Below are 25,285 nucleotides of genomic sequence, written 5' to 3' on the forward strand. Positions count from 1 at the left end.
GCCTTGTTCGTCCTCTGTCCTTGAAGTTGGTGGGAACAAAAAAAAACCTACTCCAAAAACAAAGGTTGGCATTAATTCTTTACTTATAAAACTGTGATGTGCAATCATAATATAGTGTGATATATTCTACCGTGGTGGAAAACTGACACATCTGGATATCAAAAGCACGTAAACTGCATTAAAACAGTATTTGAAAAGGCTGCACACGAAATACAGGTATTCAAACTCTCCCTTTGAACTCAGAGGATATAGAAACAGGACAATGTTGGCCTAATCGTGTTCTCTCTTTGAAGTGAGACATCACTATTAGGTGAAAAGGTAAGTATGCTTCTTTAGAAAATAAAAGCTTTTCATCATTTGTTAAGACTGCAGCTCGAGTGATTTTCATAAAGGTGGTTTAAAACTTTGGATAACGGTGTTTGAGGCTGCCTTGGATGTAGCTTAAATGAAAGCGCTGCACATGAAGCAAATAGCTAAAATGGCAAGAATAACACCAGCAGCAACGTTAGCCACATTAAAGCAGTCGTCTCTTGCGCACCAGATGTTGTCAGATTTAATGAGCAAAAGCAAGAGGGAGCTGGATTTACGAAGAAGTACTAAAGAGAACACAGGTGTCAGGGCTCGAATGCTAACTTGACGCCGCGTCTGTCCCTCGGCATCCTGCCTGCAGACCCCAAAAACACAACCAGGATTCCATGCAAACACAGGATCCTCAGTTCATTAGGTCAGAATGTCTTCCACGAGAGTGACGACAGGATTTCATAACATTTGCCTTTTGCAACACATAATCAGCTAACCAAGGCAATTACCTACACACCTCCGCTCACCTCCTCTCATATGCTAAAGCAGGCAATCAGCCAGGGAGTTAATTTGGCAGAGAAAAACAGGGGAAGAAACACCCACTCTGGAACCATTTGTCACCACAGTCCAACCTTGTTATTCAAACTAGCGAGCCTATTTGAAATTCCTCTCTGTGGTAAAAAAACAGGGCCAAAATAATCAAGGGAGCATGATCACACTTAATTGATTCAGTGTACTTTTAAGATGCACTACGGGGTGCTGGGGTGACCTATTTCAGACTGCTCTTCAGAGGAGCCAACTATCCCAGCAAGGGAGTAATGCACAACGAGGATTTTAATTATTGCAGGATCTGTGGCTACGACCGGAGGTGAAATGCTTCTGAACTAACTGTGACACCACATTAGAACACCGCCAGTGGTCCGGGGTATTACTCTTTGAATTTTCTTCAGAGTTAAATATGACAATAAATTGAAAAGACTAGAATATTATTACTGATGCATCTTAATTATGTGAGCTAATTTCATCACGGAAACAGCTGATTTGTCGACAGATCACTGGAACCAAATCTCGGGATTTATTGACACGAAACAAAATGACGTAAACACAATTTTTAGATAAATATTGTATTAAAATGTCAATATATAAGGGCTGCTTTTGTGTGTTACATCTTTTCATAGTCTTGCAGAGGCAGAGCTGGAATGTAAATAAGTACTTTTACCCAAGTTGTGTACTCACCGGTTAGTAGTTCCTTTGCAGATTAAGTTATTAAATACAAAGCCTGTGATGAGGTTTTAAATTACAATGCAAGCTGAAATTAGCTCCACTTCAACCAACTGCCACTGCTAAAATGCTGTCTACATATAATGCATCAGTAATAATAATCCAGTCATGAGTAGATAACAGTGTAACAATGACAGGAGCCAGTTTCTGCAGAAAAAAATCAGTACTTTAAGTACACTTCACTGCCTGTACTTAAATGACATGAATGCTGGACTTTCACTTTAAAGCAACAGATCCAACTGTTCTTCCACCGCTGTGTGGAGGTCGTGTCACTTCCAGGAGATGTTAACCTTTACAACAGTTTTGGTTTAACCATAATACCAGCACACACACTGTGGCTGTTCAACACAATGAACAGCGCAGTTATGGTTGGAAAATGACAGGGTTAAAACCACAATGATGTCAGGGGACAAAACTGACAGAGCTGAAGCCAAGTATCATCTTAAATTTCACATCTTGTTTTAATTACATTTGGGGTCTCTGAGGAAATGTCTTATATTTTCCATCTATAAAAAATGGAGAAATAGCACATATAACCAGTGATGTTTAGGCGAAGAGTCAACCATCTCAACCTGAGTCTGACCCTCACAGCACTCAGTGGGATTTGATGAACCAGGGTCTCTTTAAGCCAACCAGGATTCCTGTGAACCAGAACCTAAGTGAAGCCAGTCTTGCTATCGAGGCAGAGCTCTAATGTTTTCCCCGCTGAGTGTAAGGAGGATGAGATCCTCAGTCATACCACCCTACTCTTCCTATTAAGATCAAAATCTCCTCTCAGGCCCTCGGGTGTCAACAAAGGGAGATGCAGTAAATGATATGCAAATTGAAAAGAAAAAAAAAAAAAAAAGCTCCACAAATCAACTCGCCAGCCCTGCATTTCCGACACTTCACATCTTAAAAGAAAATTCCTGTATTTAGGGTGAAATTCAAAGTGAGGTCTGGCTCTGGCTCTGTGAGGCTATGTGTGGTGATTCCAGCACAAAGCCCCTCTAACTACCGGCAGCTCGCACTGGGAAAACTCGTAGGGAGAGTCTGGGCTTTCAGAGGGATTTGTCTCTGCGGATCCGTCTTAGACAATAGACATAACTCTGGAAAATGGGCAGATGTTTCCAAGTCAGGTTAACACCACCGAGTTTAGAAACTGCCTGCAAGATGAGAGGCTCCCAGTAAATATGCAGCAAAGCTGAAACCATAATAGACAAGTCAATCGACAGAAAACAATCAATGCTCATTTTAAATTTAAATTGTTATTGTTGTCGTTTATTGAGATAAAAGGCCACACGCTTTAAAAATCCCATGATTTGTTTTGCTTCTCTTCAGTTTATAGCGTTATAGGAAGATGTTTTGACAGAGGGTCAAACACAGAGTGAAAAGAAACCGTGTGAACACATTTCTTTTGTCTCACGCCTTTCTCATTATTTTATAGACTAGAGAATAAGTGAATAAAATAATTAGTAGATACATGGATAATAGGAATAATTGTTTGTTGCAGCCCTGGCATCAAGTTTCAACATCCGACTCAACAACATTAACACTTTAAATGGGTGCTCAGCATTTATGTGTTTTATTGTGACTTTGCAAATCAGTTTTTCCTCCCTACTTAATGAAACCTCCCCTCCAACCACATGATGGTGTTCACTTTGTGTTACGTGTACCATCATGTACTCATTTATTGATGCAACGTCTGTACCATTCCACAGCAGGTTTTAAGCTGAATAATAACATCTTGTTTAATATAAAACATGACAAACAAATGTTTGCCACATTGACAAGCAAGAACAGCACCAAGTACAGGTCATTAGATACACAGGAAGATGGCTGTGGCCCCTCTTCCTGCAACATGTATCTATATAAGCTAAGCTGGAATGGAGAAACAGTGGTTGCTTAGGTTAAACTTCTGTAACAATATCACTGATGAGTAAGTCGTTCCTGTAAACTCTTTTGGACCACTTTGGATTAACAGCTGAGGGCATCGCCTGCACGGGTCGCTTATTCTGCATTGCTGCTACTTGCTCCACATACGGCAGCACATCCAACAGCGAGGATGTTCTTTGGAGTGTCTGTCTACATGTCTGGTGCGTCTATCTTACCAGCTGACATGGCTGTAAGGCTCAGCTCTGACTGACGAGAGGCCCACTAGAAAGGGTGGGAGGGGGGGGCATTCGTGTAGTCTTCCTCGGGGATTGACTCCACAGTTGACAGTAATTTGTAGTACTCATCTTCTCCATCCAGCACTTTGATTTGACTGTGATGGGAGAGAAGATGAGAAAGCGGTGAGAAGTAACCGGGATGCAGAACGGTCTCGATGTGAACCACAAGACGCTTGGAGTAAAAACAATATTTGCAGATGCAGCGATGAGGCAGGCATTCATGCGTTTTCTTAAGCGTACCAGTATGAATCAGGATGTCGTTTATAGTACAAATACAAGTCGGACCTTCAACAATTAAAATTAGCATGCTGACAAAGCCCTTATATGTAAACCCCCTCTCTAATGACGCAGAGCATCTGCTCATAAAAAGCCTGTTATTTTCGGCTCTCCATTTACATTATAAGAAAACAACTCCATTTCTGGATTCTCCTATTCCACAAAGGGCCTGCTCTGTTTAGAGTTGCTGTAAGTAGGAAAGCAGTTATTTACCCAAGTTTTCTCGGCTTCCTCTTGCTCCCCTGGTAATCCAGAGTTCTCTGAGGAAAGGGCCAAGAGCACACAGTCAAAAGATGAGCAGAGAGTCATTAATTTTTAATTCAAAGTGATTTTGTGTTGAATGCGAGCAGATGCTGATAATATCAGAAGTCACAGCATAATTTTTTCTGATCAAAGGGCTCAAGTGAGTCTGATGAAGCATGCATCTTGCTCAGCTTTGATAAACCACATCAATTATTCACCGTGAAGGCAGACATCCTGACATGAAAGCAACAGATAAAGAGCATAAGCACATGTTCAAGACAAGAGGCAGAGAAGCGTGGGGGTGGGGCTCCAGGGTCTGGCACAGGTAGGTTTAATTGTATTATCATGTGGAACCAAAGTCAGACAAAGGCCTTTATCGGCACTTTGAACTCACATTTAGCTGGTTGTAGTACAGGCTGTCTTCGGGGCTGTTGAGCAGCTTGGGCTGCTGGCCCCGCCGGCGAGGAGTTCTCTGCTGCAGCTTCATCACTGGACCTGCAACAGAGGAAAAATGGGGGCAGTGATCCAACCGTGCAAAACAACAACAAGCACCGACATGATACCCACGGTGATGACAGCAGCAGCAGCAGAAAAGAGATTCTGCCCTCGACTTCGTAAATCTGCACCCTCGTGTGACAAAGTGGCAGGAACATTTTAAATTTACTTTGGTTTAGGTTAAAGATTATGCAATGTCATCGATGAGCTGACTCAATCACAGCTTAAGATTACATGAATCCACACATATACACCACATCTAATTATATCTCTCCTCACAGGTGCACAGCAGACGACAGTTTAATTTGCTAAATAGCTGTAATGGCAAGAGCTGAGACTGTGGTGTGTGGTATTGGATGCACTTTCACTTTCCTGTGAACGTGTTCACACTGAGGCTCAGATCTGATGTTCATTCACACTAGAAACCAGTGGAAACTAATGTAATACAATATACCCATGACAGCTGTGAACGTATTCACAAATCATGTACCTGGTTTAAGTGTGTTTTCTAGGACAGAAAACAACCACATATTGAGATGAATACATAGAAAATTCTCCTCCAGTAATTTTCTAACAGTCATGGAAAAAAAAATAACAGTGTCAAAGAGCAACGGCACTAAAAAGTGTTAAGTGTTAATAATACTTATTATTTGTCAGTTGAGCCAAGAGTTATAATAACATTGTCCGGATGTGTAATAATGAAATGTGTTGAGCATTTTTGTCAGGGCCTGAGAGTAAATCAAGTATATCAATAATACTTTCTAATAGGAACATAACATGTAGGAAGTGTATTTCTTTTATGGAGGCATCAAACATTTGTGTCAGTGAAGAGTCTGCTGATGTATCATGATGATGATGATGTAGATATCATGTAGAGTTCAAAAATAAAATAGTATTCTAATACCTGCTGCCATTTAAATACCAACCTACAGCCAGCAGCCAGTTAGCTTAGCTTAGCATAAAGCTGTCAGGGGAAAATGGGAATTTAGAGCATAAAGAAAAAAATATTTAAGGACCCAGAAAGCTCACAAATAAACATGTTACATATTGGCTGTTTTTCCCCAAACAGCTACAACTTTTTGCACTTGCTGGTAGGTGAATTTTGTTAGCACTGGACAGATCCAGGCTAGCTTCCCCCTGTTTCCAGTCTTTATGGTAAGCTAAGCTAACAAGCTGCTACATAAATAAGGTATGGACGTGAGAGTGACATCAATCTTCTCATCTAATTCTCGGAAAGGAAGCAAACAAGCGTATTTCACAAAACACAGAGCTGTTCCTTCAAATGATCAAAATCAGAATTTATCATGGGTTTTGGAGGTTTTAAGATATCTGTGTCTGAAATTTTTGTTGCCACCCGATACAACAGAAATTGATTCGCAGTGATATGGATTGTCGTAATTTGACTCTTTAAACTGACAACCACTGGCTGACCTGTTAAAATCTTGCACGCTTGAACAAGGACCAGCTGAAAATCCTACACTGACTTAGCAGATGTACAAGAGTCTAGATGTTCACCCTCCTACTTCCTACTGAAACCAGTGACATGACAAATGTGAGCCGCGGATAATCTGTTAAACAGAAGGAAGTCATTTACACATCCAGATTACCACCCATTCAATGACTCCTTCTCTATTCTCTGCTCCGTCTCTTCTGCAGATGACCAAACATTTGGAAGTTTTACTCCGTGATTATTCAAAACAATGTACAAAAGAATAAATGATTCTTCACAGCACAGAAAGTAAAACATTACTGATGACTTACTAAACATGAATTATTATTCAAACATAAGAAAACTACGAAGGTTTATTTTCCTCTTCTGCTACAGCACACTAAGGGTTTCAAAATTTATACATTACAAAAGTGTGTTTTAAAGCCAAGACACCTTTACAAGGAAGCATCTATATTTAATGTCAGATAACGTTTCATCTTCTTTGCCTACGTTTCGGGTGAGGCAGGACATTTCTTCATCATCTCTTGCTACTGCGGCTTCTCTACCTTGACTAAAGCTGCATTTGCTTTTTCCATCTTAACACTACTTTGTACTCACTTTGAACAGACCTCATCACATCTCAATCCTATACATCAAAGAGCAAAGCCCCCTCCTTCAAACCCCCCACCCCACCATCATTCCTCGGCTTTCTTGATGTTATTCAAACCAGCACAGGTTTACTAAAGTCACACTTTGTAAATGCCCAGAAAGTTCCTGTCAGTTCTGATATTAGCTAACTTTTACCGTGAATCTTATCTATCTGTGCCTCAGAGGTGTTAACCGTCCACTGTGTGAATCCTTGTCACCCCTGAGTATTTTTCTAGGATATTTGGATAGATCTCATGTATTGAGGGAAAATATCTGTGGAAAAAAATAGCTGTGTATTTTTCCTAATCAAGTAGTCTGGTTAGGCTGCATCAAAAGCCTGCAGGTTTAAATATTACATTGTGATGAACTGCACAACGTTGCTGCTTAGAGCTACTGTATCTTCAGACGTGTTGTGGTGAAAAGAAAATAAGCCAGCACAGAGAGAATGTTTGCACCTTATATTTCAGTTAAACAATGTCTGTATGTAGGACATTGTTCTGCTAATGATGCAAAAATGGATTTGATAAGCAAATGTTTAATTCCCCTGAAATTGCATCAAAGCACTCAATCACAAATAATAAATCTTAATGTCCTTGAAGTTCCAAAATTGAATCATATTGGAAAATAGACTGCACACTCTGTTCATGTGTTTTGTTTGTCTGGAGAAAATGAAGAACTGATGCTCTACTCTTGAATGCATTCAGTGGCAGCCTGACAGTATCTGAAGCCAGGTTTACAGCTGGCATTAACAGGCGTCTTGGGTGATCCGATCGCAAGAGGACAGCAGTAAGTACAGGTGTGACTGCACCCATTAAACAGCATTAAAGAGATCCAATCACTCAGACCACATCTGAAGGTGGTCTGGGCTGCATATGACCACATTCTTTTGGCAGCATGTACATGAAATGTGTCTGGGGCTACACTGAAGGGCTGCCTACTGAACTGATGAGACAGCAAGAAGCCACAACAACAGGCAAAATACACTCTGGGACATATGAAACATGCTGTCAGATTTCTATTTTTCTTTTTTTTTTATTGTTTGTTTTTGTTTGAATATTAAGTGTTTGGGCTCTCTTACCTGTCAAGGTATGCAGTGCATGTTTGTGAACAGACTGACTTTAAACAAAAAAAAAAAATCATGCAATTTTGAGAGCTGTTGATTGAGGAGAGAAACTTAAAAACCTTGTCATCCCTTTGTGGAAACTTGGCATTAAAAGCAATACATCAAGTTGTTTCTTTCCTTGTCAAATGCATTGTGCCAGATTATTGCTTCATTGCTGTGCTGGCCTGCTACACACACACACACACACACTAATAAACTCAGAGTCTGGCTCTGTCCTGCTTTTATGAAAAACTGGCCATATCGGTTCACTCAGCCCTGACATTTGTCAGACTGACTGGTGACATAAGAAAAAAACAAATGAACCCTGCGAGGTCCACAACAAGCTTTGCTTCTATTAATGTACACAAGATACATTTGTGAATGTTGTTGGTACAATCATATTTTGCTTCATACTACGTACACCACATACATAGGCCTTAAGCTTGTAGAAAATAATTTAAAATGCCAACTACAAAAATTTGGTTAAGAGCTGAATAAGATGTTTTCCTAAAAGTCACTCAGTTGCTGCAGCTGTGGAGTCCAAAAAAACATCACGCTGGGCTTCAGCATCACCGTTTATCCATTCTGACCTGCAGCGATTAGAGCATGTAGCAGATCAGAGGATGGGTCAGGCCTCCCATCTCCGTGCCTCTGTTTGGGAAATCACTGCCATTTGATCGGGGCCAGCCCCAGAGGAATGTTTCTCCTGCAGATATATTACAGGCAAGGACGCTGCCAAACTGGCTTCTGGCACAGGAGAGCGTGGCTTGGACATGGGCAGGGAGAGCTGGGAAGGGGTCAGACAGTGGCTCACACCGGGGGTTTGCTAAATGATCGTGGGTAATGTCTGCTGTTTGGGGTGGGGAGGAATAATGGTCGACTGGGAATACAGAGGCAGCATGGCTCATACAATATTGATTTCTCCGTATCAAAAGAAAGCCAAGCAGAGTTTGCTCTTCTTGGTGAGAGACTTACATATTGTACATGTTTGCTTCTTGAGATAAAAAGGGCTGGAATTCTTTTTGAGATAGGTATTTCTTTCATTTTCAAAGAGCAGCAGATGACTCGTATTACATCTCTAAATACCACTTTGAAATCCCCTGAAAATCAGAATGCTTCACAGAAACAACATAAAAGAGCTGCTAAAAGGGATTTTTAGTGGAATAAATTAGAGATGTATCGATTTACTTTCCAAATCACGTGCTGCAATCACCTGACTTTTCCCAGACCACAGAGAACCACTTGGGCTTTGTTTATTCAGATGGAGGCACCAAAAGGCATGGATTATAAGGAAAAATCATCAGCAGGGGCCTTTGATGTCTAAATGAGGCATGTGCAACGCAGACCCCTCTCTTTACCTCACAACCACCTCCTCACAAACACGCACGGGTGCATGCATACAAACTTGTGCACACAAACGCATGCATGCGTGCACACCAACACGGGCGTTATTCCTCAGCTGCAAACAAAGACTCCAAACAGATATCTGAAGCTGAAGAGGACTTCCAGAACTTCTCAGTAGTTCTGAGATTTATTACCATTCTCGTCATTCTGGACATCATACTTAAAGAGCAACTCATGTGTTTTAAATTATAAAACAAACTGGTCAAGTCCTGCAGATAATGCTGAAGAAAAAGTAGTTCCTGCATCTGTTTTCACTAATGCAAGCAGAGGATGTTGTTACTTACAAGCAATTTTTCACACTGAAATCAATCATTTCCCCTGACAGCAGATTTGGAACTTTGACTCCAAAAGAAATGTTTGTGTGCAGAAAAAAAGAAATCTCTGAACTTTGTGCAAGTCAATCATTTGTCTAAGTCATAATACTTGTACTTTGTAACTGTGACCCAGCAGGAGGAGTAAAAAGTAAGCAGTGAGGAAGAGGACATGAATGACAAGCAAACCAAGCCAAAAATAAATTAAATATGCAACTGAATGACATTAAGCTTTTTCTCTCTTAATCAGCGGGATCCATAATAATTTCATTACAGAAAATGTGGTTTAACTATATAAAACAGTATTTTGAAAATAATGACAAACTAATAAAAGAAAAACTTTCTTAAACTACATCAAATGAGTCAATTCACATGTGAAATTACAGAGAACTTGTAGCATCATTTTCCACCTTGATTTTACGTCTGAGGAGATTATTCTGTTGGAATTGTGATGATGAGTAGTTTGGAAGTACATCCTGTTAACTACTCCCACTGACATTAAGAGGATTACGTAGGTAGCGTCAGACAGAGGCAACTCCTTCCGTTAAGTTGAGTCTTTCCTATCCCTTCCAAATCTCTGCTGCCGCTACACTGAGCCTGTAATTTGCCTAAAACTGAAGGCATCCGGTTGAGACGCTGCGATATGTGGAGACAGACAGATAAATCAAAAGGCTGAGAGACAGCGAGAGGGTGGGAGCGTATTTGTGTAGAGAACACGAAGAGGGTGGATCATTTGTCTGGCAGATGCATGTTGATATGGTGATGCTACTGATGCTTTGGTGGTGGTGGTGGTGGTGGGTTGTGGGTTGAGGAGCAGCACCTGGTGGCTGCAAACCCTGTGGGAGGAAATGTGGGAAGACGTATAAGAGCTGAGGGAGCGAGCGAGCGAGAGAGAGGAGAGGAAAGTGACATGTTGTGGCGAGTGTGGGTTTGACCTCAGTGTGGGTAAAACAGCGTCCGCATCTCCAATGAGCTCTCCCAGCTATAAAGCACAGAGAGAGCTCAGGGCGACAAACAAAATCAATTCTTATTGACTGCACCATGTTAGGCACTGAGGGGATGTAACTATAACCAATAAGTCAAGATGAACTTCAACTATTCTTCGCACCCTTTTCATTTTTCTCTTTTCTCATCCCTTCAAACGACCTGGTTAAACACCTTCCAAGGCGCAGAGGTAATTGGACTCTGTGTTGTGGCTCCACTTCATCACCGTCTCTCTCTTGACATGTATGTTTACCACAACTATAATCTTCAAAAAGCCTGTTAACATAAGTAGCTCAGCTTTCATAAACCATAAAGTCAGCTCTGACTGATCCTCAGCACCATCCTGTTTACCACGCTGAGGAGCATAAGCAGCACTCTGATCGTATCAGCTGCTTGCTAGCAAAGGCTTTCTTTCTGCACATACGTCTCTGTGACTCATTTCCAAACATGTTGAATTAATATTCAGGCTCGGGAGACAGGTGACAGGAGGTGACACTGTGTTGAGTGTGCAGCCTACATGACTACACTGTGCATGTGTAACTTTTTCACTGACAAAACACGAGAATCAAAGGTTTGTGCTGCAGACATCTAAGAGCGCCTGGAGTACAAAGCGCTTTAACGCTCTCTTCCCACCATAAAATGCAACACTGAGGGTATTTTGCTAAAGAGCGAGAATAGCTGCATAGCCTGGTGTCAGATATTCAGTGAAAGAGACATCTATTTAAATCATCTCACTCCCTGGCCTGCTTTGTTTCACACATGAAAGAAACAAACTGTGCTGAGCACGTCACTTGCAACACTAGGCTTTGCTAAGTCACTCAGAAAAGACCCAACGTCAGTCAAACACATTGAGAGGTTCCAGGTCATGCCCTGGTGTTTTGGCATTAATGGGAGCAGGGTGCAGAGTGTGTGTGTGCGTGTGTGAGTGTCTGGAGGGGTGGAGTAATTCGATTTCCATGGCTAATTTTCTGTTTTTCTCCACTGGTGTCCTGAAACACTCCAGGTCGAGCTCCTGCCCGAGAGAACCAACGCGATCACCAGAGGCGACAGCAGGATGAGACACAGGAAGGAGCCTGGTCTCCAAACATCTGGCAGGGCAAGGCTTCCATGACTCGCTCAACCTCGGGATAAAAAAAAGAGGCCCTCAGATCTGCAGGGATCAAAGTGTGCCCTGGGTGCCTGAGCCACCGTGGCCTCCCCTCAACATATTCAAATGGGGTTTCCTGAAAGAAGTTGGAGCCATAAGCAGACCTTGGAACATAAACGAGGCAGGAAAGAAGCCAACAATGAATACCTGAATACATGTGCCCTCCACACAAAATAGGTAAAGCATTAGTAAAGCCCACAGCGGAAGAGCATTTTATGTTGTCACATAACCGAACTGTCAGACATGAAACACATTTACTCAGGCACCCGAGGTGAAGTCATTCAGTTTAGAGACTCTTCAAATTACCTAATAACAAATAGAGTGTAACAGAATGTTTGAGTTCAATGATGCAAATGAGATGAACTAAAAGCATTTAAACTGGACTAAGTTAGTTCAGTGGCTCCCTAAGTGACTAAGTGGTTCCCAATCTGAGGGTCCAGACCACCCAAAGGGGTCCCAAGATAACTAATCACTGCAAAAATCTCCTCATTTTTGCTTCTATCTTGAGCTCTTAAAGTATTGTCTTTTAAAAACAAGTGTAATGTTAATTCAAGAGAAGCAACCTGCTTCCTTCCTTCTTGTTGTAAGACACAGAAACTAATTTTTTAGAACATTCTTGTAAAAACAAGTTTATTTCAACTTGGAAACAAGCTGAAATTCTCATTAATTCTGAAACTGACTGAAATTCCTTTAGGGTGGAGATTTTCGAAAAAGAAAAAAACCCCACAAAATTAGATAATTGTTATTATTCAGATTTCTTTTGACATTTTTATTCATATTCAGATCAAAACCAGACACTTTGACATCGCCATGCCTCTAAAAATCATAAGAATATTAACTCTACGTATACAGAGGTCGGATAAAAGCCAACAAAGGTCTGTACAAAGTTGAGCATTGTGCTACATTTCATGGTTTCAAAGCTTTTAAGCAATGAAAACATTTAAATAGTGTATATTTACACTAATTTTAAGATAAACGGGATTGTAAGAGCAAAGGAATGTGGTTTTTACACATCAAATGAAACAGCCATTCTCATCCTCAGGTATTTGGATTTCCAAAAAACCAAAACAACAACAAAAAAAAACAAACAAGAAAATATTCGGGCTGTTCTTCAAAACTCTGACCAGAAGCTCTGTAGAAGCTGATGCAGGACAAAACATACATTTAAGCAAAATGCCCTCATAGTGGCATTAACTGCAACATTTCCCTCCATAATCACTCTTACATTATAAATTCATCAAACACCGCCTCCCTTCAGCAGCAGTGATGCCTGGGAGCGGGGGTCACCTGTATGCAGCATTACTGAATTAGCCGCTATCTAACCCAGACCTGCTGTGGCGTGCTGACACTAATCCCGGGCCCGCTAGAGAGTCCTGTCTGTGTTACATTATCATGTCTAATCCCCGTAATCTCTCAGCCGCGCCGCTAAATGCTATTTCACCTCCGTCTCTTACCTCATACCCCTCTAATAACATTAATGAAGGGCCGGGCACCCATTACCCAGGCTACCCCAGTGGTGACGGCCGTAATCGGAGGCCCCCTGCACAGCCACCCACTCAGCCTTCTAGGCAGCAGGAATTAATGTAATTCATCGCCTGGGGCAAAAAGCAAACCAAACATATGTTCAACAAATCAGGGTTTGTGTATTTTCTTGTCACCGTTACTGTGCAGGTCTATTAGAGTCACTGATGAGATCCTTAGTGAAGGGCTCGGCGTGCAGGAGAATGAAAGCTTTGAAATTCTCGTGCCACTTCCAAAGCCCCCCCACTTGCCATGAGACATTTATGATGAGCTGACCTGGGTTATTAAAATACCACAGAAATGATCACTCATAATGCTTCTCTCTTTTTGCTGTCAACAAAGAATGGCAGCACAGGATTGGCTGGGATGAAAGGTTGAAAGGGGCCCTGTATTAAAAATGGCACTTTATCCATTAAAGCGGGATTTCTGCTGTCTCTTTGTGTAATTACCTGCACCCGCCAGCTCTGTGCTCGGGCTTACCTTGTTTACACTGCATGTCTCGCAGCCTAGCTGTCTCCCTGCAAGGCTTCGTTACACTGTCTTCTGCTCTGCCTTTGTCTCTCTTGATGTCTTTCACTTGTCTGTCTTGGCTGTCGAAGCCAACCTTGAAAGAGGAGGCGTAAAAAAAAAAAAAAAAAACACACCCAGAAGAGCAATGTCAGTGAAAGCACAAGTTCCAGCAAGCCTTGTAATGTGTTGTTGTTGTTTTTTTTTTTTTTCAATTTAGTCATGTAGAAGCTGTATTCATTTATTTACAATTTACAATTTGGCACTCATATAACTCAAACCCATTAATGTGCTTTGCAATGTTAATCAAATGCTAATGCAATTGCATATCCCCCTTTACTAGCCCTACCTCCTAGCAAACAGCACCACACTGACTTAATTGTGAGGGTAAAAAACAGCTCTCATACAGACTTCCTCTCATATTTAATTTTATCTTTGAATAAAAGAGCTATAGGAAAGTATTAATCTGCTTAACATTTCTAAGTACATCCTCCAAAGGATTTTGCTTTTTTAATCTTACATATGCTCAGCAGAGTTACTGGCAAAAACTGTACATTTTCCTCATTTCATCCTTTCAACATCAAATGGTGAGCAGCAAAAATTGGATCAGACTTCAAAGACTGTGATGTGCTCCAAGTCACGGAGTGGCTCTTCTATTTCACATATTGAATCCGAGCAGGATATCAAAGTGCTACCAAAGAACCTCAGGTCTTTACTAAAAAAGGGGTCTAACATCTGTAGAAAGAGGAGCGCAAAGACAAATCACCTCAGGGAAGAGTGAGCATTTATTCTCAGCCGTGAATTTCCAGCCTTTTGATTCTCTCGTTCCCGTACCACCCTGTCTTCTCCGCTGAGATGGAGGTTGGAGCAAGAGAACTCTTTTGTCTCAAGGACTCAAAAAATTCCCAAAGAATAATCTGGGTTAAAGCCGCTTTGTAACGGAGGAACATTTTTACATTCACGCTAAAGCCAGGCATAAGAAAATGCTCATCGATATTCTGTTACTTACATTTCCTCTACGTATATGATCTGCATGTGCCTCTTTGCTCTTTGGGCTGTTAGACCTGTGAAAGTCAGAAGGCTTTTTAAATGAAATGAACTGCCACAGAACAACACACACAGTATCTGGTTATTACACAGCAATGCAGAGATGAGGATGACTTGTATTTGTCTTAATAATAGCTCTGGTTTCTGATTATGCAATTTGCATGGGGCCAGACAGAAATACGTTTCTGTGTTGCGTAAATTAAAAAAAAAAAACAACCAACAACAATAAAACAGAACAACAAAAAGACACAACATCTGCAAACACAAAGCTGCATGCCAGCTGCAGTCATGCTTCGAGTCTAGAAAAACAAAATCTCATCCAGTTTGGACTTGGTGATGCAACTAGAGGCTCTGCTGTTGGGATGCAAACACAGAATTCATGCGTGGCAGAGAGGAGGGATATCAAAAGGGAAAAGAACAGCATGTAGGTGAGAACATAGATCTTACAGGAGGAAAATGGGCCAAATCATGTCAAAATAAATCTATATGGAGAGATTCCAACACTGATTAAACAGAATTGTTAAGTGGAGGTTTGAAGTTTTTCTCACCAAGGAATATGATTGTAAACACGGAGAGAAAAATCCCAGATGAGGCTCCGCTCGGTTTGAGTATACAACAAGCAACACTTTCAGATGTGTAAATCCAGAATTTTGGAGTTTGAGTCTGGAGAAAGACGCACAGCGTTGACCAAAACTCATCCAAGATTTTGGATTTTTTACATGTGAGGATCATTTAAAGCTGTGCACTGATCGTCGCATCGTTTTTTTTAACACCCAAATGATTAAAGAATATTCCTCTTTGGCACACTTTTAGTAGGTAATGTCAGTGCTAACATTTAGGGAACTTGTTGTTGATGTATAGAGTTGTGAGCAAGAGAGAAACTAAGCTTGGAGCTAAAATCCACCACTGACAACACATATGCTGCTGTTCACTCAGTGGCTGCTCTCCTGCTTAGCACATACTTTCTTAATGACTGGCCTGCCCATATGCTGAATAAACACAAAGTCTTCAGCTCGTACATCTGGAGACCAGTGCAGCGCCCTGCCCCATTTGTGGTCAGACAAGTGTGCTATCTCGGTGGAAAGATATTTATTACGTTTATAAAACTGAAAGAGGTGGTGCTCAGGGAGGAGCTTTCTCTCCTGCTTGAAACAACACAACATCACAGGCCAAGAAAACTCGACTAGCAGGGACTAATATGAGTGATGGGTATGTGAGATGTTTTGCTCAAGACGCTGTCTCCAATGGTGGACACATTTTGGGAAGTATTTGAAGCTTATTGTACTACGCTGTAATAAGGACAGACCCTGAAGGACAAGAGATGTCGAGGCTCACCCCCTGTGCTCCTCCTTGGTGGTCTTTCCTGTAGCCTCAGGGTGACATCTGTGCCTCTGGGGTCCATGGTCCCGACGCACCCGATGGCCCCTGTAAGCTGCACAGGATAGGAATGTCAGACGTGCACTCTCATTTTCAGAAAACCACTCTCGTCTCCCTGTTATTACTTAAACAGCATACATGTAGTCCACTGAGGCAATTATTGAACATAATTGTTTCAATTAACACAATTCCCAGCAAGTTATTGAAGCAATCAAACAGCCCTGTAATAAAAAAAACTGCATTTGCTTGAAGAAAGTAAGATGTGTTGAGTGCAGCAGCGGGAAAACATCATCTGATTATTGAGACATCCTGGGCTTGGACGGATGGTAAACGCGGTCTGCTGACTTACTCCATCAACGTGCTTTGTGTTTTCCTTGTAAAATTATATGCGCAGGAAAAGAAAGCTCAAGTACATTGTTGAGCCATGGTTCTATTTTGCATGGTCTAATCTGATCGATGGTGAGCATGTCCCCCAGGCCCCGCTGAGATCTGAGAAGCCACCAGGCTCATACATTTGAAAGGCATCTGTTTATTTTCAGAATGCAAATGCAGCCCACCTCAAAGGCTATAAGCTGCGGAGAACACACAATGTGAATGTGCTGGAGTGCTCCGCCGGGGGGCTGAGGCCCCACTTATGTCAGGTTCAGGTTCTCCCCCGCCTGAACCCCAGCGGCCACACACAAACACATCTCTCTAAAGAGAAAGAAAGAAGCAACAGAGAGGCTTTCCTCACACCAAAACCATGTTTACCCATTCTGCAGCATTATTTACAAGGGTTTTAATGGAGGACATTTACACAAGGTGTGCAGGCGACTGAGATGCTCCATGTGCCAGATGAGGGCAGCCCTTAGGAGAGCTGGGGGTAACAATGCCAAATCTCCTCCCCCGGCCCTCCTCTCTCCTGCCCCTTTTGGCACCCTCCCTTGTCCTCCAGTGAGAGGCTCCAAGGAGGTGGGGGGGGGGGACCGGGAAGGTTAATGTGCCCACTTTGATCTTCGTCAAGGCACACTGAGTAAGAATTAATTTACATTTCAGATGAAAAGGTTGACAGTATAAAAAGGCATCTTGTTTCTGGTATGCGAGAGCTGTGTAATAGGCCAGGAATTTGAGAGAGGAAGTCGTGAGGAAACAGAAGGGATAAGCCCCTCTCTTGCCTTTACTGGGAAAGAGATGAAAGGAAAAAAGGATCTCAGTATGCACTGTTCTTCTGAAACATGGGGACCAAATGCTGCCCAAACTTTCAAAAGCCTTTCTTTATGCATTATTAATTAATTATTACTGTTTCGTAGGCCACTCATTGAGATCAAAAAGGTGTTTCTCAGAGATGTAAGGTTTTCAGGCCTTTATCCCTTTTCCTTTTGAAAAGAAATGAAAAAGTGGCGTGCATTTCCACCGGACACGGGACCACATGACAAATTCCAGAGGTCTGCACCTGCATAGATGTAGAACTTAAGAGGAAAAACGTAAACATTTCTTTACCTGACTGAATGCGGATAGCGGCCTCTTCCCGCTCCTTTTTTATTTGCTTGAGGTTCTGGCGAGCAACATAGCCCCTCCAGGCTAGAGACAGAAACAGAGACAGTGTGTCTGTGTGTGTGTGTGTGTGTGTGTGCGCAAGAGATTGCTGACCTGCCTCCATGAAACAAAATAGACTGCACATACTACACAAGATCCCACTTCAAAACACTGCTAAACCAGGTGGCAGAGGGATGGATCTCTTTGAACTCTCTGAGGTCTTATTGTCTGCTCTGAAGCATTGCTCTTAACCCTCGTAGGTCAAGCTGTGGTTATCAAACTCATCTCTTTTATGGAGACTCACTGGAACATAATAGACTAGAGGTCATTAAGAAACCAACGGTCACATTCCCACCAAATTTGCACCTGTTTCATCATTAAGCGATAAAAAAAAAGAATCAGAATTAAATCAGAATTTGCACTTTATGGAATTCAACTTCAAACTTTATTGTCAGTATATTTTTACAGTTTGAATACTTCCTTCTTACTCTTTTATCAATACCAGTGTACCTGACTGGATGATGATGGCCCCGCGGCTTCTCTTCTCCCTCTCTTTTCGGTAACGTCGGGCGGCCAGCCAGCCTTTAGTGTAAGCTTGCATTACCACAACCCGGGCTATCACCTCCCTCAGCAGCAGGTTCAGCTGCTCCACATGGTAGTACCTCAGAAAAACCTGCCAGGATGTTAAGCCCAGGTTAGAATATCCCAGTATCTCAGTCTAGATGTTGTTACTGTCATTTAGTAGAAAGTTTGGACTGTTTCCAGTACATGGTTTTTGGGTGCTTACTTTAATATAGGTAAGATGTATAATACAAAGACAGATTTCTTTGACGTTTCATGATTTTTGTAATGATCACATTACCTTTGTCGTCCCCAGCACCCAGCCTTCCAGTTTGGCTCGCTCCAGTATGGCAACAGCGTTCTCTTTGCTAGTCTCAGGCATCTGGTGAGCCCGAAATGCAAGGTAGTAATATCTATGAAGGGTAAAAACAACGAAAAATGTAACCTAATGTAGTTATATGACCTCAAGAGCAGAGTCGTGTTGGAGCTGTTGGTGTAATCAAGTGTTCACAAAAATGCACCACACTGTGAAAAGGTGGAGTAAAACATCAGCGTTAACAGTGGACTATTTGTTGTCAGTAAAATATCACTTTGCAGCAAAAATCTCACATGCAGCTGATTTATGACCTCAGCAATTAAAGGCTAAGGTCACCTTTAGCAGCAATTAAACTGTCTGCGCGGCTGGACATGAGTGAGGGCATGTGAAAAGATGTGAATATTGATGTCATTCTCATTGCCGTATGCTTAGTATTAGGCTACAGTCAACAACTAAGCTAGCTTAGCTTAGCATAAAGACCTGAAACAAGGGGAAACAGCTAGTCTGGCTCTGTCTAAAGGTGGGAAAATCCACGTACCAGTTAGTTGTCTAATTAACACGTTGTATCTCAATTGTTTAAAATGTCCAAAAAACAAACTGTAAAAAGCACCAGCTGCTGTCTGTTGCTGCATATACAGTATTTATTGTATGTACATGACATCTTGAATTTCCCTCGGGATCAATAAAGTATCTGTCTATCTATGAGTGTCATATCAATCTTATCATCTAGCAAAAGCAACAAAAAGGAGAATTTCTCAAAATGGCAAACTACTCCTTCTAATTTCTGCTATTTTTGTCCACTTTTGTATGCAAACTGTGAAATTTGGGATTACAAGAGGAACAAAAGATAATGACAAGATATAAACAAGATAATCTACAAGTATTCTGATCAGAGGACTCAGTTTTGGAAACAAAGTGCACTAATTTACTGATTCTAGGCACGGAGCTTCTCCTCAGTTACAAAAAACATGTAATTTAACCCAACATTGCTCAAGAGGAGAGACTAGAAATCTTAACACCTTTTTCCACAAAAGTCCTGGAAGCATCGCCACGGCTGGAAACTCGCCTGCTCAGTCAGTGCAAAAGAATGAGCCCGACTGAGACATGAGCCTTCAACAGAGGCCCTTTGTTGGACCTCTTCTGAATGGATCGTCGTCTCTTATTTCAGTGACCACAGAAAACGTCCATCAGCTCGGGGCCTATCGGTGTTCATCAGCTCCACTGCATGTTTATCACTCACATTGTCTGGATCCGTCCACTGATCCTCTTGTTGTAGTTTACAAAATACCAGCATAGGACAAAGTGGCTCTAACTGTTTGCTCAGGGACATCAAGGCTCCAAAACGACTGGTTCATCTCTTGTGTTCTGGCGTTGGTCAAAAAGAAGAACAACAACAAGAAGAAGAACTTCTTTGAACTCCCCTCCCCGCCTCAGTCTACAGCCTTTCATTCTAATTCCTGTTGATACCTGTTATTTCTTTGATGGTAAATACAAAGCACTGCTTGGCAACATCAGACGAGCCTTTGATATGAGAGCACAAATTTAAATCAGTTTTCACTAAAGGTGCAGTTTAGCCGCTCGGCTCTGTCTGCATGACTTCTGCCTGGCTCAGGTAGGATGATATGGACTCAGTAGCAGGGTTAAAATGTAGTCTGAAGTGGTAATACACCCTCTCATTCACACACTTCATGCACAGGTGTGGTAGAGAAAACAATAAAATCATCCTTCAAGTTCATGATGGTCTTCCAATAAACAACAGAGCTGTTCTCATGCCATTTTCCCTTCCCATGCGGATGTGCTTGAAGGTCGTAGTCATACTGGGTACCAGTATTTCGGGCAGTAGTGACACATTTTCAATACTGCTATTGGTATCAGAAAAACCCTAATAATCAAAGAGTCCTTAATATTGGCTTCCAAACTAGGACATGCCAGAAAAAAAACCCACACATGGTCACTGAAAGTTTTAGGTCACCAAAATTAAGCACATTTTTTAAAGTTTCCCTAAAGCTGTGAGACTAACCAACCATCTAAAAGCTTTTTTTTCTCCTATGGGCCACAAGCCCAAGTTAATTAAATTTTATATCATCTTAAAGTCTCCACATTAGAGGTGGCTGGAATATTTTTCAAAGGAAAATCAATCAAACATAAATTTCCTTGCATTTTCCCACATTTGTTTTAGTATGTGGACTTTTTTTTTATTAATTTGACCCTAACAAAGTGGATTTGCGGGTATACACTTTTTTAAACATGGGGTTGGACATTTGAACAGGAGTGTGTAGCGTGTATTAACAGTTATTTTATCCTGTCCCACATTTTCAAAAGCAAAAACAACACCCTTATGTAAACACTCACTAATGATGAAGCCTTGTTTTAATTGTGTTCTAATATAACACCAATGGGACATGGAGACCACATTCGAGCTTTTCCAGGTCACTGAGTTAAAGAACAAACTCTTTATGAATAGTAAAAGGAAATCCATTAAAATGCATCACCCCTTATAATCACAGTTCCTCCCTGTTTGAATTGTATCCATATTTTTCAGACTGGAGTATTCACTCACAGTTAAAAGAGCTGTAGGATTTAGTCTCGCACTATCACTAATGACTGCCAATTAGTCAGCCTCTTGCTCTGCTCGACTTGTACCCCTATCTAATTAAAGAACCCGTGTTTTTGTGTGATGCAGAGCATGGCTCACTTGTTCTGCACTATCTCTGGGGTTGTGTCGACGCTCAGCACGTGTGTGTGCGGCAGTGTCGAGGTGCCGCCTGTCTTGACACAGCTCTAACCTGTTGACAAATTCTTCAAACGGGATGCGGTGGGAGTAGCCTTGTCGGCGGATGTTCACCGTCTCCAGGATCCCCGTGTAGCGCAGCTGCACCATCACCCTCTCTTTAAAGAAGCACAGCGCCTGCCTGTCATCATTGGGTTTGATGCAGCGCACAAAGTGTGGCTGACCCACCACCATCTTAGACAGCAAGTCCATCAGCGAGTACTGCAGACACACAATGAGACACCCATCCAAACAGTGAGCAGAGTCAACACAAGAAAACCAGACAGCAGTTTTTCCTATGAATTCATATCATCAGTCCAGTGGTTCAAATTCGGTGATGATGACTCAAACTTCAAACATCCAACTTTGTTCCAGATGTTTGATGACAGAGTACACGTTGCACAATAATTGATAATGTTAATCAGGCCCGACAGGATCTGGTAGACTTCTCATATAACAGACGCAAAGAACTGAAATAGCAGAAGATTAAAAAACAAAATGCAACACAGCTACAGACTTTTCATGTTTTTTTTTTTTGGATCACCAGTTGTAGTGATGTTTAAATTGTGAAACTGAAATAAAGGCCTGTCTCAAGTCAATGTGGCTGTCTGAAGAAAGCCTAATAAAAGCATTGTCTTTTCAGTTAAGTTCATTTTTCATTTAAAGCTGCACTAATCAGCGATTTTATTGTAACAGTCAATCAGTATCTGTAGATATCCTGAGCTCCATAGAGCATTTTAGCATCTTGAAGCACATTGTTTTTGGTTTTGCTGTCTGCAAACCTGTCATTGTTAGCTGCTTTAAATTAAAAAAAATCTCTGATAAACCCACTGGCTGCTACAGCTACTACTGAAAAAACAAAAAAAAAGTAGATCAGTTTGTTTGTGTCGACACAATTTTCACTTTAAAACTGAACAGAGGAAATGTTCAAACTGTTAATTGCTGTCGGACAGACGGGCAGCATAGAAGAGAAAACACCCACACGAAAATAGGACGCCACGGTCTGTCTCCTCATGTTGGTGGTCTCTTCAGGGTGACGCATCATCTCCATGGTGTCCACCTGAACACAAACATTCGCAATGAACACGCCGCATTGATAAACAAGCCAGGAGCATCGCTGCAAATGCAACAGATTCAAATGAGATGCAGTATATTTGCAACCTGATGTCTTCGGTGAACTCTGTAGAGATAAAGGTATTATTACAGCAGGTCTCCTTCCTCTAAATGGGCCAGTTGGGAATACACAGCTGTGCTAACTGTGCCGTCTGTATAGCATAGCCCCATAAACACTTAAAGCTAACAATCCAGAGAATAATTCTGCACTGCTGTGGGGCATGGGAAAATTGCACCGCATTCTGAGTAATGAGACAAGCCGTCACAGAGCAGACAGTCATCCCGACGACGACGGATTAACGAGGACGCAGTATAAGCTTTCTAATGGCCTTCGCAGTTCATGGCTTCATCAAAATTAATGATGCAATAGAAATTTTATGGTAAGTCTGCTAGGAAAAAGTGCATATCGTAACACCCTTGTACAGTGAAAGAAAGGTGCGTCAAACATTCTCTGAGTTACAGGAAGGGACGAATCAGATGCTTTATTATTTTAAAAGTACAAACGGTTCTCTAGGACTCCACTATCCTAATAACCCACGGCTCTACTTGAACTTTATCTGTCAGTTTCTGTCAACTTTTCCCCCGACTCTGATTGAGAACATGACGGCATACATATTACATCAGTCACACTGAGCTGTTATTAACAAGCTCTTATCTTGTTCAAGAATAACTGAGTAGGTGCTCAGAGGAAGTTTGACAAAGTAGGGTTTTAATTCCACAGTTAGTTTGGTCTGTGTTTGTGTCCCAGATTAAGTATTTCTATAATATAGAAAGAGACATCACAGAGCATTTGTTTACAGTAATGATGCAGAATTGTGGCTGCCTGAAAAGAAATAGTTCAAAAGAAATGATTCACGTTCTCCGAAGCCAGACTGTGACTGATGTTAGATGAGTGAAGCTGCACACAGTTCAAAGTTAGTGAAGCACAGTTTCAGTATGGATTCCAGTGTGGTGACCAGCTGATTTCAGCCATTTGTCTATTTTATTTATTGGTCTGTGATTTAGAAATATATTTAGATTTAGAAAGTTGAACTATTTTCAACAGAAATCTTACCTTCAATAGGTATTTGGGAGACTTTGAGTACAGCACATGTTGGCGAGTGACATGGAAATAAAGGAAGAGAGAGTTGGGTATACAAGAAGTAAAGAAATGAAATTCACCTTTAAGGGGTTTTCAACTGAAAATCATAATGTGACAACGTATTTGCACAATGGACAAAATTTTTGTCAGCTACACATTTTACAAACATTATGATTTGACCTTCCCCTTAAATAAAGTCAAGTACGGTAGCTCAGAGATAAGAAAGTTAGAAAGCGATTAGGAAACGTTTTGGATAACAGTTTTAAAGTAACACACAAAAAGCATGAGGAACCTCAGTATGAACTTGATCAGTGCAAACATTTTCAGTGTACATCTCAGTCAAGCCTTTGAGTTTCTCTCCATCAAAAATTATTTTGGAATATAACACTGATGAAACCATCCCGGAGTGCGCTGAAGCAGCGATTTGAGCTGATTTTGTGAGGGCCCACAAACGTTTTACAATACTCTAGTGCCCATTAACAACAGAACAAGAACAATAGTTAGTAAGTCTGAATAACTACTTTTATGTTGTAGACACTGAATGCCAGATGGCGATGCTGCATCACCACAAGCAAGACAGCAAACATAAGAGGGTAGTCAATTAATGTGGCTATGCTTCGCGGCACAAGTTTGTTTTGCTTTTGTTTTTTTTTTTAAACTGGGTTTCTTATGGTGCAATGCCTGTGAGCAGCATATAAAAAAAAGCCATTATGTTCTCAGATGTGATGATTTGTGCTACAGGAGCACGAGCCTCACCTTGGTGCGTCCTGAACCGAGCTGCGGCGGCAGAGACCTGGACGCAGCCGTGACCCGGGCTCTGGACGTCGCCAGATTTCCTGTTCAAAACCAAACCACAAAGCAGTCGGAAGCAGTCATGTCAGGGGTTATTTAAAGCTTAGAAAGAGTTTGAACAGCTGTGTGAAATACTGAGAGTGAACTATCAAACACGGAGACGCAGTTAACACTCTGAGGTGATATTCTTATTCAACACGCGAGATACAGGAAAAACAAAGTGAACAGATAGACTAGTTGCTTAACAGTGGTGTTCATACTGCAGCACGGCATAAAAGACAGTTCAGAGGGAGACTAAATCTGAGCTGAATCCCATGGACTCAGGAGTGCAGCTGCGTGCACAGCAGTCCAACAGCCCCACACACACAGCGGAAAGGATATGAACATAGCATATGCAAGACAGTCTGAACATTTCAAAGTTTCTGCACAAGATGTCCAAATGTTTTCTCTGGCTATATCTTCAGAGGCTAAACTGTGATTAATAGCAGTGAAAGAAGCCTTTGAAGCAGGATTGGTGACATCAAAGTCCTAATCCATGGGTGGCAGGATTTTTATAATGAGTGGGAAGTATCTTAACACATTTCAAAGGGTTTACTCCATGAATAAACAATAGCTGCACAGATGTGCCACACACACCTTTAGAAAAATACGTCTGCAGACACAGGAGGCAGCATTACCCAAGCAGCCGTGTATGGCAAGGAGGAAAACCTTTGTAAGTTTTTTAAGATAAAGCTGAAGTGACAGGCCAACAATTCTTCAGTTCTAGATTTTCTACCGCACACAGACGAACTTCTAAAATGCAAATACGTAGTCGGCTTCGGCTATATAATTTCAAGACTCAGTCGTTAAAGACTTGGTCTGACAACGAGCCAAAAACGTAAAGACTGGATCAGTGCCTGCCTGCCTTCCTCAGAG

The 25,285-nt window shown here is 41.5% G+C and overlaps 1 protein-coding gene across 5 annotated transcripts in view; it reads right to left on the reverse strand.

Moving 5' to 3' along the window:
* The window catches only part of myo3b (myosin IIIB), a 61,663-nt gene that overhangs the window by 2,422 nt on the left and 33,956 nt on the right, over positions 1-25,285 (reverse strand). For 2 of the 5 annotated variants that reach the window (XM_046404304.1, XM_046404307.1), the window contains exons 24-37: positions 24,335-24,414; positions 23,552-23,572; positions 22,367-22,444; positions 21,401-21,606; positions 18,600-18,711; positions 18,248-18,410; positions 17,702-17,782; positions 16,181-16,277; positions 14,808-14,862; positions 14,565-14,648; positions 13,772-13,895; positions 4,645-4,745; positions 4,221-4,267; positions 3,672-3,826 (exon numbers count right to left, since the gene is read on the reverse strand). In XM_046404304.1, the coding sequence (XP_046260260.1) occupies positions 3,718-3,826; positions 4,221-4,267; positions 4,645-4,745; positions 13,772-13,895; positions 14,565-14,648; positions 14,808-14,862; positions 16,181-16,277; positions 17,702-17,782; positions 18,248-18,410; positions 18,600-18,711; positions 21,401-21,606; positions 22,367-22,444; positions 23,552-23,572; positions 24,335-24,414 (1,358 nt within the window). In that variant the 3' untranslated portion in view covers positions 3,672-3,717. The remainder of the gene's footprint in view (positions 1-3,671; positions 3,827-4,220; positions 4,268-4,644; positions 4,746-13,771; positions 13,896-14,564; positions 14,649-14,807; positions 14,863-16,180; positions 16,278-17,701; positions 17,783-18,247; positions 18,411-18,599; positions 18,712-21,400; positions 21,607-22,366; positions 22,445-23,551; positions 23,573-24,334; positions 24,415-25,285) is intronic. The other 3 variants (XM_046404308.1, XM_046404305.1, XM_046404309.1) reach the window with 3 other exon arrangements.

The sequence above is a fragment of the Scatophagus argus genome, chromosome 11, assembly GCF_020382885.2.
Source record: "Scatophagus argus isolate fScaArg1 chromosome 11, fScaArg1.pri, whole genome shotgun sequence".
In the NCBI taxonomy this organism is placed as follows: domain Eukaryota; kingdom Metazoa; phylum Chordata; class Actinopteri; family Scatophagidae; genus Scatophagus; species Scatophagus argus.